General features: G+C 33.5%; 1 protein-coding gene across 2 annotated transcripts in view; it reads left to right on the top strand.

The window, feature by feature from the left end:
* The first annotated feature begins 568 nt into the window (after positions 1-568).
* The window catches only part of LOC106789193, a 260,249-nt gene continuing 240,817 nt past the window's right edge, over positions 569-20,000 (top strand). For both annotated transcript variants that reach the window (XM_014753197.1, XM_014753196.1), the window contains exon 1: positions 569-1,136. In XM_014753197.1, coding sequence (XP_014608683.1) covers positions 639-1,136 — 498 coding nt within the window. In that variant the 5' untranslated portion in view covers positions 569-638. The remainder of the gene's footprint in view (positions 1,137-20,000) is intronic.

Below are 20,000 nucleotides of genomic sequence, written 5' to 3'. Positions count from 1 at the left end.
ACTTGCTTGCTTCCTTGCTTGCTTACTTGCTTGCTTGCTTGCTTTTGCATTTCCCTTTTTATATACCGCGAGAGACCGTGGAATCGACCCAACGGCGTCGCGACGGTGGGCTGCGTCGACGACACCTGTAGAGAGGTACTACACGCCGTATACTGGGAAAGGGAGAAAGAGGAGGAGGACGAGGTTGCTGGAACGAAACACCACCACCACCAACCCCGCAACGAGAGAGAGAAAGAAAAAAAACCAGCTCGATTTTTACGAATATAACTCAACGCACATACATACAATACGTTATAACATATACGTACATACGTATGAATTAGGTACGTGTATTATACATACACGTTTATCGTAAAAAAACGCTAGAGTAAATAGATAGAGAAACACGGTGGTATTCTCTAAATATGATGGAAAACACGAGCTCGTATATCAGATAAGTATAAAAAGAATACGGGAGTTGGGGTGGAAAAAAGAGAAAGAAGGTAGAAGATTGTGTAAAAAGTATATAGATAAATAATAATAATAATAATAATAAATCAAGGATATAAAAACTCCAAAGAGAAGATATATATATATATATCATTTGGAGAAAGATTTAAAAATTATTAAAGATTGTATAAAGAATAAAATAAATAAAAATGACAATGGCCAGCAATATCGTGGTCGAGTGGTTGCGTTCGCTCCATCTCGGCCAATATTCCGAATCGTTCATCGATAATGGATACGACGATCTCGAGATTTGCAAACAAATTGGTGATCCCGATTTGGATGCCATAGGCGTGTTAAATCTAACCCACCGTTCACGTTTATTACAATCGGTTAAAACATTGAGGGAGGAGGGTGCTGCAAGCGTTTATTTCACATTGGAGGAAACTAACGAGTACCTATGCGATAACGTTAGCTCGAAATCATCGAGAACGTCTTCGGAAAGACCACCAAGCGACAAGGATGTACAAAGGGCATCACCAACTGCCAGTTCTTCGAGCGGTGGTCAAGAATTAACTAAGTTTGCTGACGAATACGAAGAAGGCAAAGCCGAATTGGTCAGGATCCCTCGGATGCAACTTAGGATGCTGTTGCAAGAGAAACTCAGGCATGACGGCATCAGACTCGCTTGTCAACCTTATACCACACCGGTGAGTCATCGTCGTCTACTTACCGTCAACCTATTTCTTTTTCGTTTTATTTATTTATTTTTTCATTTTTTATTTTATCTTCTTTTCTTTTTTTTTTTTTACCATACATTACTTACTTACTGATATTTTTCAAGAGGGTACTCTCTTATACGCGCGTACGCACGCACGCACGCACGCATCAGGTTCTGCGTCATCGTCGTGTCTCGTGTGGCATTTAAAATAAATCCGATCCGATCCAGATGCTTCGTTACAGATAAAACCAGACACTCGTATTCCTCGTCGATGATTAAACAGTTTTTTCTATCGATAGTTTTCTTTTTTTCTTGACTTTATTTTCTTATATTAAATTTTACGATTACATTTTTCTTCTCATTTTATTTAGAAAGAACACAGACTATATATATATATCTCTCTCTCATTCTCTGTCTTTCGAAATGGTAACAAGGTGAAAAATGCATTTGGTTGTTCGACGTTCGAAAAGAGGGAATCTCGATTGAGCCAATCTTCTTTCCTCTTACTCTTCTCTCTCTCTTTCTTTTTTCTTTTCCTTTTTGCTGACAAGCACGTATCGTTTCTAACGTGAGACGTAAATAGAAGCTACTCGACGACCCAAAGCGGATCGATCTCTCGATCGGATTCGACTTTGAATTCGACACAGTCTGGCTTGAGTTGAGACGTTGCCTGATAGCACATTCTTTTATATAAAGATGTTTTTTTTTTTGCTAAAGGTAGTTTCAAAGAATGTTAAATAAGTCTTTTGTTTATCTATACACGTCTCGTTATAATCTTATTAAATATTTATTTTCTTTTTCTTTTTTTTTTTTTTAAATAGAATCACGAAAGAGAATGAAGTAAACTTCTTTTTCTTTTTTCTTTTTTTTTTTTCATTTTATTTCATATAACGCGTTGCAGATATTTTTATTAGATTTAATTTAATGCACATTTTAATTTTATTTCTAAATGAAATAATATCTTTATTTTTCTAGCTTTTTTTTTTTTTCGTATAATTAAATAATGTTGTTGCGAGTGTGTTATTAAAATATTCGTTTAAAAAGAATGAGAGAGAGAGAGAGAGATAGATATTAAAAATTATCAGAAAGTAGAAAACCATTTATATTATATGGGAAAAAAATAATATTGTATAATATTGTAGCGTGTGTATAGATATAGATCTTCCTTTCAAAAATTATATACATATTACATATATTTGAAACAAAGCAATAGCATGCATTAGTAGCCCATAATCAATTGAAGTAGTCGAGCGGTTCTGTACAATTAACAGTTACATGGGATAAATACACGAGAATGTGTAAGTCGTGTACTTTCGTGTGCTTTCGTGTGAGTTAACGCTCACGTTGAAATCTCTCGTGCAATGTTTTTGTTTATAGAATACTCACACATTATAAAATGGTGCGTTGCGAGAGAGAGTGTGTGTGAGAGAGAGAGAGAGAGAGAGAGAGAGGTAAAATCAACGAACGCTAGAACGTAATTTTTGCCAATTTTTTTATTTTTCTTTTTTTTTTTTGCTATGCTACCCAAAGTTCACGATGCACAATATTTCACGCGGAGAAAAAAAACTATAATGTGATATAAAAATGTTACTTAATAATCACGCGTTACTCTCCTGCTTATATTTTTTTTTCTTTTTATTACGGAAGTTTGATTTCTTTTTTTCCGATAAAATAAAAAAAGAAGAAGAACACAGAATGAAAGATAAATAATAAAACAAAAAAATTTATAATATTTCGATCGAGTATATATAATATATATCTCTCGTTTTAAATGTATAATTTTTATACTGTTGAAATACTTGCAATTTAATATTTGAAATTACAAAGACTATTCATATACACGCATACATAATATATTACGAATTTGTCCCGTAAAATTCCTTTAGATTTATACTTTCAATATACTTCTGAAAAATGATTAACACAAAATTATTCGAACTTAAAAACGGTATATAAAACAATCTCAACGTAATTTCAATACTTATACCAATAAAAATTAGCTCGCGAAAATATTCCTATATCCGATTTCAAAATATATTATTTTATTATATACCTCATAACAAAATATATAACATATCATAAAAATGTACCCCCTTGAAATGTTCATTTAAAATCGATCAGAAATTAATCGAGCAATCGGATAAATACAAATGCCATATAAAATAAATATATTTGATATAAAAAACAAAAATGTTATCCTATAAAAAAAAAAAATGATAAATTAGACTTAAAAATGAGTCTCCCCCATTTCCCCCATAAAGGAGTTCGATCGTATTACGGTTGTCGTATTCGATATATGCTCTACGAATTGATCTTGGGTTCGTGGAAAACGTTAAGAGTGGTATTGGTGGTGGTGGTGGAAATGGTGGTAATATGGTGGTGGTAGTAGTATGGTGGTGGTGGTGGTGGTGGTGGTTGGTTGTAGAAGGTAAGTAGTCCTCGACGACGAGTCGAGCGAGCGGAAGAGGTTGCTCGCTGCTTGATAATCCGTGCGTCATCGATCACACTTCACCACCCTCCTGCCGTCCTATTATTTTTTTTCCTTTTTTTTTTTTTTTTCATTCCTTACTTCCTACCTACCTACCTACCAACCTTTATCCAACAGTTCGAATTATTATCGTATTACTTAAGTTCGTTAAAGTTCATTCCTCCCGTTTGTACGTGTCGCTTTGTTTTCAAATTAAAATTGAAACAATACTCACGTATCTATCGATCGTTAGACCATAAGATCGATCTTTCCGTAGGATTTTTTTTCTGTAGTTTAAGATAGAAAATCGATAAGATCGTAGAAGATATTACGATAAGTACTGATCTCTTCTTCCTTTTCTTTCACCTCTAACTTTCCCCATTCCACCTTTCCTTCTCACCCGCATCCACCACCCCCACTCTCACCCCTGTTTTCTCGATGAAGATTGCATCGTTCGTATCAACGACCGATCGAACCGGAATCGCTCTCAAATTGTACGCTTTGCGAGGATAGAATAGACGGCAGGAGGACAAAGGAAACATTCTACTTGAAATGGCCAAGCGGCTTTACATTCCTAAGCTCGTCCTCGTGGTTATCGGTAATGTAGTTCCCAACGAGAGAGTAAAGGACAGGTAGATAGGATGAGTGAGTGTGTGTGTGTGTGTGTGAAAGAGAAAGAGAGAAAACGATCGATGTTCAATACACAAACAGCAAATTACAACACGAGTATACCAGGAGAGGACCTTTTCGTTATTATTACGATATCGATATGTTGAAAGTTTGAGTTTATCGAATTGTAGGTAATATCTTGTTAATCTGGTTAATTTATCTTTTACTCTGAAGTGTCCTTTCGATAAACGATTTATTCGATTAACCCCCCGAAACGCACGTATGTGTGTGTTTCTATTTGAAATAAATTTAATCTTCGTTAGGATATCTCTCTCATCAGGATTCGATATCATCTCGGACCAACGAATATTATCCATATACACGCACATATATGTATACATATATATATGCGCATGCATGTACTCACGCACACGATCATTTTCCTAGTCATAATTTTCCCGATCAGTCGTTATCTCACTGACGTTTCGTGAAAAATTAATTATAAACGTTATGTCAATGTCGTTGGGTATCGAATCGATATCAAATACGTCCCGAGATATATCCTATTGTTATTTCGAAACGATTTTAAACGTTTCCGAACGTGTCCGGTGTTAATATACGCCATCATTGTCATTTTAACGTCTCCGATATGCACATATATATATATATATATATATACGCAAATACACGTGTATGTATAATCTTTAGGTATTCGTTTCAAAGCCCCATTTCTCTTTTCATTCTTACACTTACTGTTTCGTAGAACGTTTCACGCGATAATCGAAGCCGGAAAAGTGCGAAAAGTATCCCCTCGTAATAAGGAAGGGGTAGAAAAGGGTTGAAATTATATAATCCCTTCACACGTCTGAGACTCGTATACTACCTCGTCCTTCATTTTCTTTTTCTTGTTTATTTTGGTTTTGTTTGTTTGTTAATTTAATATAATGTTAAATTTAAATATATGAAAATACATGAAATTTATTTATTATACTTTGTAGATTTTCATCGAACACAAATAATTATAGTTGAAAATATGATAAGTAGTTATTTTTAAATGAATTTATTATTAATAATTAAATGTTAAATTTTTACAACGTCTGTGATTCATTTATGTTAATCGTTCCTCATTTCTTGTTTAAATTGTTTAATAATGAGAAAGACAGAGATATGATAATAAAAATTAATTATTCTTAAGTTTAATGATTCTATAGAATATATTATTTAAATTTATTAAATATGATCTTTAAAAAATAATATTAAAGAAATGAGATTTGTGAAAAAATATAAAATGATATTTAATGTAATATATTTTCTATTATAGTAACTCTTTGAAATAATACAAATCTAATACTAATATAATATTAAATAAGTTATATGTAATAATAATTCTGTTGAAATATTAAATAACTATTGATGCTATAATATAATATAATATGAGTAAGATAAACTAATAATAATTCTATCAAAATAGGTAATATCTTTCTCTATTCTATTTCTCTCTCGCTCTCTCTTTCTGTATCTATTTATATCGATTCATTAAGAATAGATTATATAAAAATAATTTAATATAAAAAAATGGAAAGAAAAATAAGGATAAAATCTATTATTAATAATTCAATACAATATAAATAACGTAATAGTAATTCCTTTGAAATAGTAAATGTCTATTAATACTAATACCCTGTTGAATGAATAATATGATAGTAATTCTGTTGAAATAGTCATAATACGTGGAGGATAACCTAATAATAATTCTATCAAAATATATAATATCTTTCTCTATTCTCTCTGTCTATCTATCTATCTCTCTCTCTCTCTCTCTCTTTTATTCTATTAAGAATTCGTTATAGAGAGAAATAATATAATATCATATCTAAAATAAAAGAAACAAAAATCTACCAACAAACTACAAGTAATACAATTTCAAATAAATAACAACAATCACAATGAATCTATGAAAATAATTAACACCCTCTATTAATAAGAATATTATACGAATAATTTTCAGACATTTCCAAAATGTAGTATTTCAAATAATTATAAATATATAAACGAACAATAAATAAATAGAAAATAATTATTCCATGTGATATTCACACACATACATATGCATTACAATTTACAAATTTTAAGGATAAACCTTATATTAACATTTTTTTCGATTACTTTTCACAAATCCTTCGATCACTCCCACTCCTTTAATTTCTTTGTTCGACACAATTTCAGTCGCATGATTAACCATGAGCGTATTATGCATCGACGTGAAACTAAAAAGACGCATGCATGCATGCATGCATCACCGAGGTCAACATCGTGCAACCAACACACACCATTGACATCGTACGATGGAACAGGACTCTCAGACACCATACCAGACTGTCTCAATGCAACTTTCCTCCTCCTTCTCATTCTCCTTCTCCTTCTCTTCTTCTGTTCCCTCTTGTTTCCTCTTTATCCCTCTTTCMCCCTCCTCCTCCTCCCCCCCCCTCTTCTCCTACTCGTTCTCGTATCGTCGTATAACAGTACGCGCGGACCGAGGGTAATAGCGTTTAAATATTTGAGCGAATGTTCAATCGATATACCTATCTATCCTCCGGGCGAAACTCTTCCCCCTTTGCACCCCTTACCCACCCCCTAACCAACCCCTCCCACCCCTTCCCTCCTGCTCTTGCCAACGCTTCGCTTTATTGTACCTTCCGTTTTCTCTCCCTTTCACTATCACCCCTCCTCCTCTTTTATTCTCTCTCTCTTTCTGTCTGTCTGTCTGTCTGTCTGTCTGTTTTTCTATCTTTGTCTCTCTTTCTCTTTAATGTTCCTTCTCACTCTATCTATCTGCTTCCCATTCCACGGCCTCACTTTTCCAACCCGTTCCGTTCAAACGTTTTCTATCGTTTTCTACCTTTCATGAACGTGTTTCCATAAAATATCCAAAAAGCACCCAATGAAATTGTTCTTACTCTTAGAAATTACTATAGGAAGGATGCACGTGGTTTAAAGGATTGGATCTATTTTTTAAATTCTTCTTTTTTTTCCTTTTTCTTTTCTTTTTTTTTTTTTATTTATTCATTATTATCATTGTCATCTCGTCATTATTTTTATTATTATTATTATTATTATTATCTTTTGACAAAAGCAAATGATTATTATAATGGTAAGATAGTTTTGCGAGGAGAACGAACGATCGTAGAATAATTTATGTTAGGAGAAAAATGAGGGTTCATTGTTCATGAGAACTTTTAGAAAATCTAGAAGTTGTTCCGTTTTCTCTAAAGAAGACGTCATTTGTGGTAAAAGAACGAGATTGTCTGGAAAACTCTTTCTTTCTCTCTCTCTCTCTCTCTCTCTCTCTCTCTCTATTTCATTCTTTCTGTACGCTTTCGATGTAAGAAGAAGAAATTTATGATTCCTAGAGTTATTAATTATTCCGCATCTTTTACTTTTGTTAAAACGATAGAAAGAAAGAAAGTAAGTAAGTAAGTTAGTAAGTAAGTAACTAAGTAAGTAAGTAAGAAAGAATGATTCGTCTATGAACGAAGGGAAGAAAAGAAAAATTTCATGTCGTTCTGATAAGAGGGCAAAATAAAAGGTACGGATTTGTAATGGTGAAGGAGGAGACGATTCGAATGTCAGAAGGGCAGCATGCTGTACCAGCCCTTATATCAAAAAGTCCGAACCGGGAAGAAAGAGCATGCTTACCTTTCGCAAATATCCAACCTAAACGTCTACTACATGCCAAAAGAGGGTAAGGAAGAAAAAAAAAGAGAGAGAGAGAGAGATAAAGCAAAAATTGGAGACCCTCGTCTTCGAGAAGTTCCAAGACAGCGATCGGCACGATGCCGAATTTTCTTGTCCCCTCAAATTCCCTCTTCCCTCTTCCCCTATTTCTTCTGACCAATGAGAAACGTTAAATCCCGTGAAATCCTCGCCAAGGGGAGAAATCCCTTTTCCTTACTTTAGCAACGGTGCACAGTAACGAAGGAAGAATTTGTAGGATAGAAACCGATCACGATAGTAAGCTATTTTCCTTGCTTGTTCAGGACACCAAACTAATGACGTTCTCCGATGAAATACACCTTTATTAATGTCACTCTCTCTGTTCTAGTTGCATTCAGTACGTGCACCCTTTCGTGTAACTCGAGTACCACTAATTGCGTATCTCACACATATATAATAGTAGTAACATATATATATATAGGTGTGTATGTATACCTATTCCTGATAGGAGACATATTAATCGATCACGATGAATATCGAATCACGTAAGCTGTGATATTTTATCTTTCACGTTCCGAATGGTCGACATTTAACAACATTTTCTTATCCCGATAGGTTGGATATATTTTAACAACCGTAAGATAAAGTTTTAATAGTCGTATTAATATGTATTCATAATTTTTGATCAGATCGAAGCTCGTGTAAATGATTTTAATACTAACACTATATGCATAATTTATTAGATGTTTATATAATGAATTTTAATAAAGAAAGTTATTTTTTTTTTTTGTAAGGTATACACAGGTGACACGAAGATACGGGGACAGGGATAATCGATTACTTCTTATCTCTTTTAGAGATCCTTGTTTTTATATAATCACATGTAAAAAGAATGAAAGAAAGAAAGAAAGAACGTGTTCTAAGGTATTCCATGCTCGCAAGAAACGTGACTCTTGGACAGTACGCGAAGCGTTTATTTACTGCACGGTATCTCGGTGGTACTTAAGGTGCATTATACTCGAGTTACGTTATGCGTTTTGATGAGAAAGAAAAAAAAACGAAAGAAAGCGTGTAAGAGAAAGAGAGAGAGGGAAAGGGGTGAAAAGTGAAGGGAAAGAAAAAAAGTAATGGACAAAATGACTAATGAGGTAGAGTTCTCTCGTCTGGCAAAAGGAAACGAACGTTACTTTAAACCTTCGTAGTATCACTTCGTCCTTTCTCAATTTCTTACCTTTCTCGAAAAAGAAAAAGAAAAAAGAAAGAAAGAAAGAAAAAGAAAAGAATAAGAGTTAAGGAAAAGGGGGAAAGAAAGCTCGCGAGTGAAACAACTCACGAATACAACGTGCACACACACACGTAATATACGTACAAGTATTAGAGATACACTTGTATAGGGTACAATTACAAGCACGTAATCACACGAATATAAGTAGAAGAATTCATGCATACGCGAATAGAAACGTTCGCGTGCCGATACTTGGTTGTACATATACACAAATTCACACACACACCTACACACCTACTACTGGCGGCTTAAGCAAACGCATTACCGCGGCTAGAATTCCCTCGTCGAGTCGACCAGCCTCCTGGCACGCAATGTATGCCCCTGCTATCTAGGTAACATTAAGGACTCGCCCGGCTGCATTACCGCTGCCAGGTAATAAACATGTTTAATTGCAACGCTAATGGCGCAGACGGGAGCGCGCATTACCCCTCGGCCTCATTGCGAGAGTGTGTTGTGTGCCACCCTTGCCGAGCTGAATCGAACCTTACCTTGGTTTTGCCTTGCTTTTGCCTTTGCTTTGCTTTGCCTTGCTTTACTTTACTTTGCTTTGCTTTGCTTTGCTTTGCTTTGCTTTGCTTTGCTTGTACCTTTCCTTGCCCTTCTTTATTCCTTTCTTCTACCTACGCCGATTAACATCATCGAAGACTTTCAACCCTATCAATGCCAAATGCTCTTTTACTTCAGCCGAGATTACTTGTTGTTTTATGTAATTTCATTTTATCAATGAGTAAAATAAATCAGATCAAATTGCAAGGAAAAATGAAACATTTTCTGTTCATTGATATTTTGGGCTCCATGTATTATTTTAAAGGTAATATATATATATATTTTCTAACAGTTTATGCACACAATTTTTATTTGTTTTTAGATATATAATATATTTAATAAATTATAATATTTATGTGGGATGAGTGTCTCAATGCCAAATATTTAAATAGGCATTCGTGAAGATATTAGTTGGTGAGTCTTGAATAGCTCAATGGATAAAGAGCAGTCGTCCGGAAAAAATCCGAAAGATATTCCGGGTTCGAATCCCGGTCTCCAGTGTGCAGTTTCCAATGGCCCATTTTTTTCACGAATTCTGCATTTATATATTTATATATATGTAATATATTTATAATATTTAATATATAAATTGATAAATAATTATTACGTGTAAAAAATGCAGAAATAATTGTATTTAGAATGGACAAGTACTTCAACAACGATCGAAGTAAAACAAAAGAAAGATTAAAACAGAAAAACAAAGTTGCAGGGTATGATTGAACATCAATTGGTAGTCGCACATTAGCCCACGTCACGTTTCTAAGTTTGATCACACGTGTGTAATACCTACAGGATAATACCTACATATGTAGTACACCAGGATCCCTTCAGGGCAAGAATAAAACGGTTCGTGCGAATCAAGAGTTCTTTTTATTGAAAAACGCGTAACCTCTTATAGGCGGATCTTTGGCCGTTATTCCAAAAAAGGGAAGTAGTAACGGTGGTACGTCCTCCGAGTTCGTTCGTGCAGATCAAGAAAGAAGAAGAAGAAGAAGAAACATAGAAAAAAAGGGTTTTCAAGATTTTATTTTGACTCCTTTCTCTTTCCTTTTTCTAACCCGATTTCTCTTGTGTAAGTCTTTTCCCAAATTGAAAATAGTAGTAGTCGAGGGAGGTGGTTGGGGGTGAGTTAAGTCTGTTTGTCTAAGAAGAAACTTCGACGTTTCTCGGGTAAAATCTTTTACAAAATCGAACGAACGAACGAAGAAAGAAAAGAATAAAAAAACAAAGTCAAATTGATGACTTTTAGAAAGATCCATAGTAACTCTAAATATCTATCTATTTTACTCTCTTCAACGAGATTTTTTTTCCCCTTTAAAAAATACTTCAAGCTTTTCTTTTTTATTGAACTTTAACATCGTACCCGAGGCTGAGGAAGTCAAAAGTTTCTTCTTAGACGAACTTAGAGTCCCATAATTTTAACAATATTAATCGAATCTGCCAGCACACTCGAGTGCGTTCGAAAGCTGACATATTATAGAGGAATATAAAAAAACAAGTTGTGATATTTGTTCATTCAGTCAAAAAATGGTATTGCATAAAGCTGATAATTCAAGGGTTTTTGGAATTGAATATTTCGATGTCAGAGATACTTGAGTGATATCAAAGTCGATCGTAATCGTGCAGAAAAATTGAACAAAGTAACTTTAACAATTGTATCATCGGTAAGAAATTAAGTATAATATCACGAAATGTTTTTAAATCATTTGGAGAAAGGTGAATGTAAAATATGATGAAAATTTGTTTCAATTTTTAATGAAAATACGGAACGTTTGAATAAATAATTGTTGTTCTCGTTTATGTATCGTTAACTTAATCGATGATATTTCCAAATTAAACTCAATTTCGTTTCTTATCGGATCGTATAAGTTTTCGGTTTGAATTTATCCGAAGGATTCAAAGGTACGTAGGAAAGAAGAAGATGAAGAAGAAGGTTATAACGGTGATATTATACACGGAGGCCGCGTTAGCAAGTAGTAGCAGGCGCGAGGATCGTCGTAAGTCAGGAATCTTTAATGCTGTTCCGTTAACCGCACGACCGCCATGAGTTATTACCGTTTCCGGGTAGCCGGGTGCGAACCATACGATATATCAGTCTCCCATAGAATTTGCTTTGCGAGCCAGAGTCACCAAAAATCTCCTCTTTCACCCAGTTCTTTTACAATCCTTTTACAATTTTCACCAACACCGACAGATGCCATTCGATTTCCTATAACCCATTTCGAAAATCTTATACGATTTTCCGACACAATTCTGATTTATTAATATTTTAAATCACCAAAAATAATAGAGAAATATATATTAAGTTTTTCTAACACAAATATTTTATCATATTTAGATTTTTAAATTATAAAATTATATATCTATGACGATATATATTAAAAATATATAATACTTTTAATGTATTATGAAACATACATTTATTTTCCTTTTTTCGTATTAATAAATGTAATAATCTTACTAATATGAATGAAAAATCATAGGTACAAACTTTCCATTAACCTAATGAATCAATCATATCATCCCCTACTCATTAATATTTCATTTAAATTAATATAAAAAACATATCTCTCAATTACAAATTCTTATCATATTTATTAATTATTATTTTCGTTCGAACTATAACAAAAAAAAAAAAATATATAAGAGAAAAAAAAGTGAAGTATAATATCAACGTTACTTCGAAGTATCCTTTTTGATCTGGTTTTCGACAATAATAAACCAGAGGCTATTAAGGTACTCTCGTTCTTTCGGAATTGGACATACTTGTTTTTTGAGAAGACGCGTGGCCATCAAACGAAAAGGCAGGTGTTGATCGTGCTTAAAGGTGGAAAGGAGAAAGCCTTCTTTAGGTCTGGTTCGTCCACGGTATTGCGCCCGCGAGGAGACGGTAATAGCCCTTTAACCTGTAACCCCAAGTAATTACGGAGTTAACCGATGCAAATTACAATAATTTGTGCGGAGGAAGCGATTTTCTCTCTCACTCTCTCTCTCTCTCTCTCTCATTTTCTTGTAACTTCTTCTTCCTTCACCCTCGACAACTTCGAAGCTTCACTTTGGTTCTTACCTACCACCTTCCGCACTTCACTACTTTCTTAACTTTCTCTCTCTCTCTCTCTCTCTCTCACACACACTTTCGTTATTTTTTTTTTTTTTTTTTACGTGATTCTTTCCTTTCGTCTCCACTTACTATTCTTTTGTCTCCGTTCGTTCTAATCATTAGGCCTTTACCTTACTACCACCACTTTCTTCTCGTTGCCTTTAGTTCATGGAAAAAATAGTCAGGGTTCTTACGAGAGTGAAACAATTTCGAGACATTCGAGCTTCTTAAGCTGGAAAATCCCGAGACCTTATTATTATTACTCGTTGAATATAAAAGAATAGAGAGAATATACTATTTAGTTTAGTATCATCTTATCTTTTTATATTGGACTAATGAAATAATACTACTAATGAGAGAGAGAGAGAGAGAGAGAGAGAGAGAGAGAGAGAGAGAGAGAGAGAGAGAGATACCTATTTATATTTAAATGAATTTATTTTCAAGACGTGTATATCCCAGTTTTTCAATTATTGTCATTCGTAAATACGTAATCTTTGTTTTTCTGATCTAGTCATGTTATTAATTTTAGGATTAAAATTAATAAATAATGTTATTAACGATTCGCATTATTAAAAAAAAGAGAACATAAAATCGTATTCGTATGAAAAAGCAATTGTTTAAATGATGCCATAATTAATTAAATAATTCCCCCTTCCCACCCCCTTAAAAAAAATACAATACTATTCCGATGTATAATAAAAAGCTAAGAAATGTTCTACCAATTTACTAATAACTCGCATATCTAATATATACGAATAACTTTAGAAAGAATTTACCAACGAAAAAGAAGCCAAAAAAAAACAACTCGCAAACGTCCAGTCTCAAAGCTACGGATATATCCTTGAAGGAGAAAATCGTAAATCGATGCCAAGGAAGAATTCATTTTTACGTCCGGCACCGGTCGTAAGATTTATTCGCGATCAAATGCGTCGTTCCGTTTTCGGAATCGGTTAACCGGTTACCGAGTTACTCGAACAACGAGATACCGAGTTACGGAAAGCGAGAAAGAGACGGACTAAACTCTCTCGAAAGAAGAAAATGAAGAAAAAAAATCATGAAAAGGAGATACTATCAGGATAAAACGTGCCTTATAGGCGATAACTTCGTGAGTCAGCAACGGCTTGCTTCGCATTTCTATGTATGTGTTACACACTTGTCCATACAAACATATATATATGCATAGAATTCGTTTTGCATAAATGTTGGTAAGTTTTCTACGTCCTTGCGGACAATAGCCCGATAGATCTGGGCCTCCTTTCGCGTTCTCCTTTCGAGTATTCTCCTTCGAACATTTCCTACGCGTTTTCTCCCATCGTCATGCAACGAGCACTTAACGCATTGCACGTATAATATGTGTGTATGTCTATGTATATGATGCGTGTATATGATGCGTGTTCCAATACCGCGAGAATACAACGAGCGAGAGTGTTCCACGATGATAAATTCTACTTTATGGCTCGATGAATCTCATTTTTTCTCGTTTCATCGCATACTACTACTACTACTACTACTAATACTTGCCTCTCTATCTATCGAGAATATGAACTCTGCCCTCCTCTCACTTCCCCTCATCCTGATATCTCTTCTCTTCTTTCCTCTTTTTTCTCTGTATAACCACACATTATATTTATATTTATATATGTATATATATATATTGTATTTCAACAGAGACACATCCAAAATATTCGTTAAATAGTTCGTTGTCAGTTTTTGATCGTAATCGTTTGTAGTAGAAAATATTTGTTCCAGGGATTATACCTTTATTTCTTTATACTCGTTATTGCAATAATTCACTTATAATGCTCGTTTTCGTGAATAACCTGTTAACACATACCCTGATATAGATGGAAGTCTATTTCGGTACATGATTTTAGTTGTTAGTGGGAGTTTTAACGATCCGCGGCACGGTAAATAAAATGAAATTACTTTAAACGTTGATCTACGACGATGGAAGAAGATAGTAAAGTAGGAGTGAGTGAGTGAGTGAATGAATGAGGGAGGGAGTGAGTGAGTGAGTGAGTGGAATAGGGTGAAGAGGGTTAAAGGGTCGCGAAACAACGAGGGGAACTTGTGATATCGACGAGGAGTTAGTCGCATTTTCGTTTCGGTTCGTGTATACTATCACGTATTATGTTATATTATACCGAGTGAGAAACATTTTAAACTGGCCACTTAATTAATTATCGATTGTTATTTGAGATAAAATAAAATTGTACTCTCTAACGTAATTTATTTCATATTTTAAGAATGATATAATATTCTTTTTTTTAACTAACATAATAAGCAATATTTCAACTTAGGTTTTTTATTTTTATTTAAATTGAATGATACATATTTTTGGTTATTTATGCCATTTAATAAAGTGTTTTAATAACGTTTAATTACATTGGGAGTTTCTTTTTATTGTTATTCTTTATTTAAATATGTTTTACATTAAAATGTTGACAAATGATAAATTATTAGTTTACACTTACGTAACATGGAAATTATGGTATTCTCTAAATCGTGTTAGTTTGGTTCGATAGATCGTAGCTTGTTTAAAATAGTATCACCCGGTATACGTAAATGTGCATACTTACATACGTGCGACCGAAACTGACGAATAAATGTACACCGCATCGGGTTGTTTCGATCGCATGACTCATCATTTATGTTAATCTCACGAGTTCGTTATTATTTTAAGCGAATGCTTTTAATTAACGTCACGAAAATTATTCCAACGAAAAATTATACGAACTAACACGTTTGTTTTAACTCCATTTGTTAAGCACGAAAATTTTGGATTGCGAAGATTGTGTTGAAAAGTATGTGGTAACTAACTTTCCGGTTAAAATTGAAGAATTTGATTTAAAACTGGATTTTCTTTTTTTTTTTTTTTTTTTTTTTTTTTTTTTTTTTTTTTCTTTTTTTTTTTTTTTTTTTTTTAAATTGTCCGCCAGTAGTTTGCCATTACTGAAGCAAGTACCGCTAGATTAGACTTCTAAATCTTAACGAATTCTCTGGCTTTTATACGACTTTCTAACTTTTATCGTTCTCCAAGATTTCAATAGTTTCAAAGGGGAAAAAAAAATTATTCTACTTTTCTTTCCTACTCTCTCTCTCTCTCTCTCTCTCTCTCTCTCTCTCTCTCTCTCTCTCTCTCTCTCATTTACTTTCTTTTTCTCAATCTCTCTCATTACGCTCGAGGGGTAGTTAAAACTTGACCTAGAATTTTAAACGCGTTTCTATTAGCAGGAAATCTTTTCGACTTATATTCTATCGTACGCTCGTTTCGTTATACATTTAGAAAAAAATAAAAAAGAAAGAAAGTAAAATAACATCTCATTCCCTCTTTCTCTCTCTCTCTCTCTCTTTTCCTCTTGGGAAGCAGTAATTATAAATAATACTCATTCACGTATATATCATACGTATAATTTTGATTTAACTTTTATGTTATATTCTTTCAAATCTTTTGAGAAAAATAATCGTCTTTTCAACGTCATCGTCAACGAGGTTGAAATTCAAAATAAGGACGTTAGAAAATTGTGTGCATTTTCAAAAAAATATAAAATCCCACGTGTATATATATACACACACACGTACCACACGTATACTCGTAATATATATATAATATGAATATACCAAGAAAATGAAAGATTTAAAAGTATTCATAACAATGTTTCATTCCGTTCATACATACCTCTCTCTTTCTCTCTTGGGATAGTGGAAAACACTTTTGATAAGCGACACGTTCTCGAGAAAGCGAATTTTCTTGGAAATCATATAGGACAATATGGTGGATCGATTTGATAAAAAGAATCTTCCGATGTGTTCTAGAGAGTTTAGTGTAACGTAGAAAGGTAAAGTAGAGCGTGGAAAATTTTCAAGAGACAGATAATACAAAAAAGAAAGAAAGAGATAGACAGAAAAAGGTTGTAAAATGGAAGAAAGAAAAGAAAAAAAAAAATAAAAGAAAAGAAGTAGAAGTAGAATAAGAAAAGGTCTTGTAAGTCATGTAGCACTTACCCCATACCTTATGAACCTTTGGGTAAGGTACACACATGCATACATATATTACACATAGTTATATCTATATATATATATAAATACAAGTACGCATGATCATGCAGGGAAAACCGAAAGAACGATCGACGGGGATGTTGTACGGCATGGAAGTGGCCAATTAGCCTCGACGGCTAATTTTGCGAATCAAAGCGAAATGCGGCCCTCGCAGCAAGAGACCGTTTATTAATTTGTAATTGCGAGCTCGGTACACGTATACCTTTCGGAAAATTACTGGTCTGTCCGAGCTCGTTGCTACCACGAAGAGATTTAGTGCTAACGAGGCACTTTCTTCCGGACTCCGAAATGACTAGGAAGAGAGAGAGAAAGAGAGAGAAAGAGAGAGAGAGAAAGAGAGAGAGAGAGAGKGTTTTAGACTACTCGCCTAACCGCGCGTGTTATACGACGATTAATATCGAATACATGGGATACAACACTGGAGTCTCTCAAACATCGTTTTAACGTTGTACTTTCGCACGGTCTAACCACTCAACCTTCCTTTTTCACTGATATTCCGATTTCTCTTTTTCTATTCTATATATTATAATCGTCCTTTCAATCATTCTATCATTTTCTTCTTATTTTTGTTTTTGAAGCATAAGAAGAAAAACTTTCTCGTATATCGTGGGAGAAGTTATAAGTTCTAAGAGCACACACTGCTGTTTTTATTATTTTTGTTAAACTTGTTTTTCTTAAGTTAGGAGATTAAAATATTTTTGTAGTTTTATTTTCATGCTTGTATGATCCTTTTTTCTTTTTTAATTGTTTTTCTTATTATCCAATAACTGTCGGCAACGCACAACTTTGATTTTAATGGATTAACTGGGTAAAGAATTGATAAAGTTGCGTAAAGTTTCATCGATGAATATTATTTGATCGATTTATCTAATGATTGATATTTGAGAGAGACTGGTTTTTAATATTTTAGAGGAAATTAATATTGTTTATTCACAAATATTAATAATTACGTTTTCATTTATTGATATATATATATATATATATCATTCGTGTGTAAATTGTATGATATTTTTTATTTATAATAACTAAATTCATAAGTTATTATTTAAAGTTGCTGTGAGAAGAAGTTACGAATGTTAATTTATTCCGAATATTATCTTGAATTGTTTTACAAGATAAAATAATTCTAACCAGTAGTGTAGATTATATATTTAATCATCGTAAAACATATTTTGTTGATTAATGATATAAAAAATTATCGGTTAAGTGATTTGACAAGAATATTTTGAAAAATTAATTTAAGAATTAATCAGTTTAGATTGTAAACGGATTATAATATTTGATATAACATAGACATATATCTGTACATTTAATTTATAATCGATCATTATATGATAAATAATATAATGTCAATATATGATTCTAAAACAGATTAATTTATGATATATTTAATAATTTTATACGATACAGAGAGATAAACATTTCGAAATATCAATGAAATACAATACATAATATCGCATGTAGAACTAAATTTGTTTTAGAATCATTCGTTTATGATAAACATTTTTAATACAGGATTTAAAACAACAATTCTATTTCATTTTATCCTAAAAATCATGTGTCCAAACGATAGATAATATTCAAGGAACAATTTTCACGACAGGCAAACGTCTTTTTCCTTTTCGAAAAAATAAAAATATCAAACAACATTTTCCCATAAAAGAGAGAAAAAAAGGAAAAAAAAAAGAAACTTTTTATCTTACCGAAAGAGAGAACTCTTGAACACCGCAATCGTACAAAAATTGCGACCCGTAAAGTTCAACGACGACACGTGAACCTTAGCGAGCTCATAAAAAAAAAGTAACAACCCTTAAGAATCTTATCCAACCATAATCATCTAAACTATATCAAAGTATACTTATTCGCAATATTTTTTCTTCTTGTTGTTCCCCCATCTCTCTCTCGCGTCATTTAAAATTTTTACGATGTAACACAATATTCGATACAAATACCTTCTTTGAAAATTTTCTTTCCATTTTTTCTTACTCGAGACGATAAAAAAACAACGGTGATCTAACGTGTTTAACCATCGATAGATACAACTTCGAAGGTAATTATCAAAGGGTGGGCGGTTAGAAAATAATGGGAAAAGGTGTCGAGAAAGAGAAAGAAAGAAGAGGGGGTTAAGAGGGAGGGGGAGGGGTGAGAATTTATATGGGAAGAGATAGGAAAAGGGGATTCCCGCGAGTGCAATGAGATCAATTCGAAAAGAAAGAGAAAACGAAAATGAAGACAAAGAAGAAGGAAAAGGTTAGAAGTAGAAGTAAGGGGTAGTATGGGGGTGTTATGGGGATGATGGTTAGAAATAGTATGAGTTAGACGAGTGAGTGTGTACGATAAGTGACGGTGATTGCAGTAGCATGGTTTTGACCAACGGTTACACCGGTAACGACAGTTTGAACGTCGTTACGCCATAACTAAGAGAGAGAGAGAGAGATAACGCGATGGAATCAAGAAATTTAATTAAGGACCCGCATAATTTCCCATTCGTTTCGTTAACGACCTCTTTGCTAACGCGCGTTTCACCCTTTTATTATTTGTCGCGTATCAGACGTAAGAGACAGAAATAGTAAAAGAAAGTGATAAAAGGAGAAAGAAAGATATAGAAATAGAAATAGAGTGAATGAGAATAAAGAAAGATAGAAGGAAAGAATTCATGGTTCTCGATGAAGATGTCAGCGACCTTTCCACGCCTGAGGCTTCTTTCTTCTTTTCTATCTATCTATCTCTATTTTTTCTATCCTTCTATCTATTCCTCTCTCTCTCTCTTGCTTTCTTATTCATTCTTTTTCTCGATCTGGTGTTAACGGGCTTTTACTATACTTCTTTTTTTTTTTCTGTTCGAAGTCAAGCTCAATTTCTCTCTCTCTCTCTTTCTCTTTCTCTTTCTCTTTCTCTCTTGGTTATACTCTCTTGTGGATTCTTCTTCGTTTTATGTATTTTTTTTTTTTTTTTTTTTTTTTTTTCTTTAGCTCGTTGACACGACGACGATAACCGTGCGACAAGGGGGTTAACGACTGCCTGGAAAAAGTCGACTATCGTTGAGAAGACTCGCGATATCCGCCCTTCGGTA

The sequence above is a fragment of the Polistes canadensis genome, unplaced genomic scaffold (genome assembly GCF_001313835.1).
Source record: "Polistes canadensis isolate GaletaPanama2010 unplaced genomic scaffold, ASM131383v1 scaffold_169, whole genome shotgun sequence".
In the NCBI taxonomy this organism is placed as follows: domain Eukaryota; kingdom Metazoa; phylum Arthropoda; class Insecta; order Hymenoptera; family Vespidae; genus Polistes; species Polistes canadensis.
Note: the sequence above shows the minus strand (reverse complement) of the source record. Positions and strands in the feature narration are given on the sequence as shown.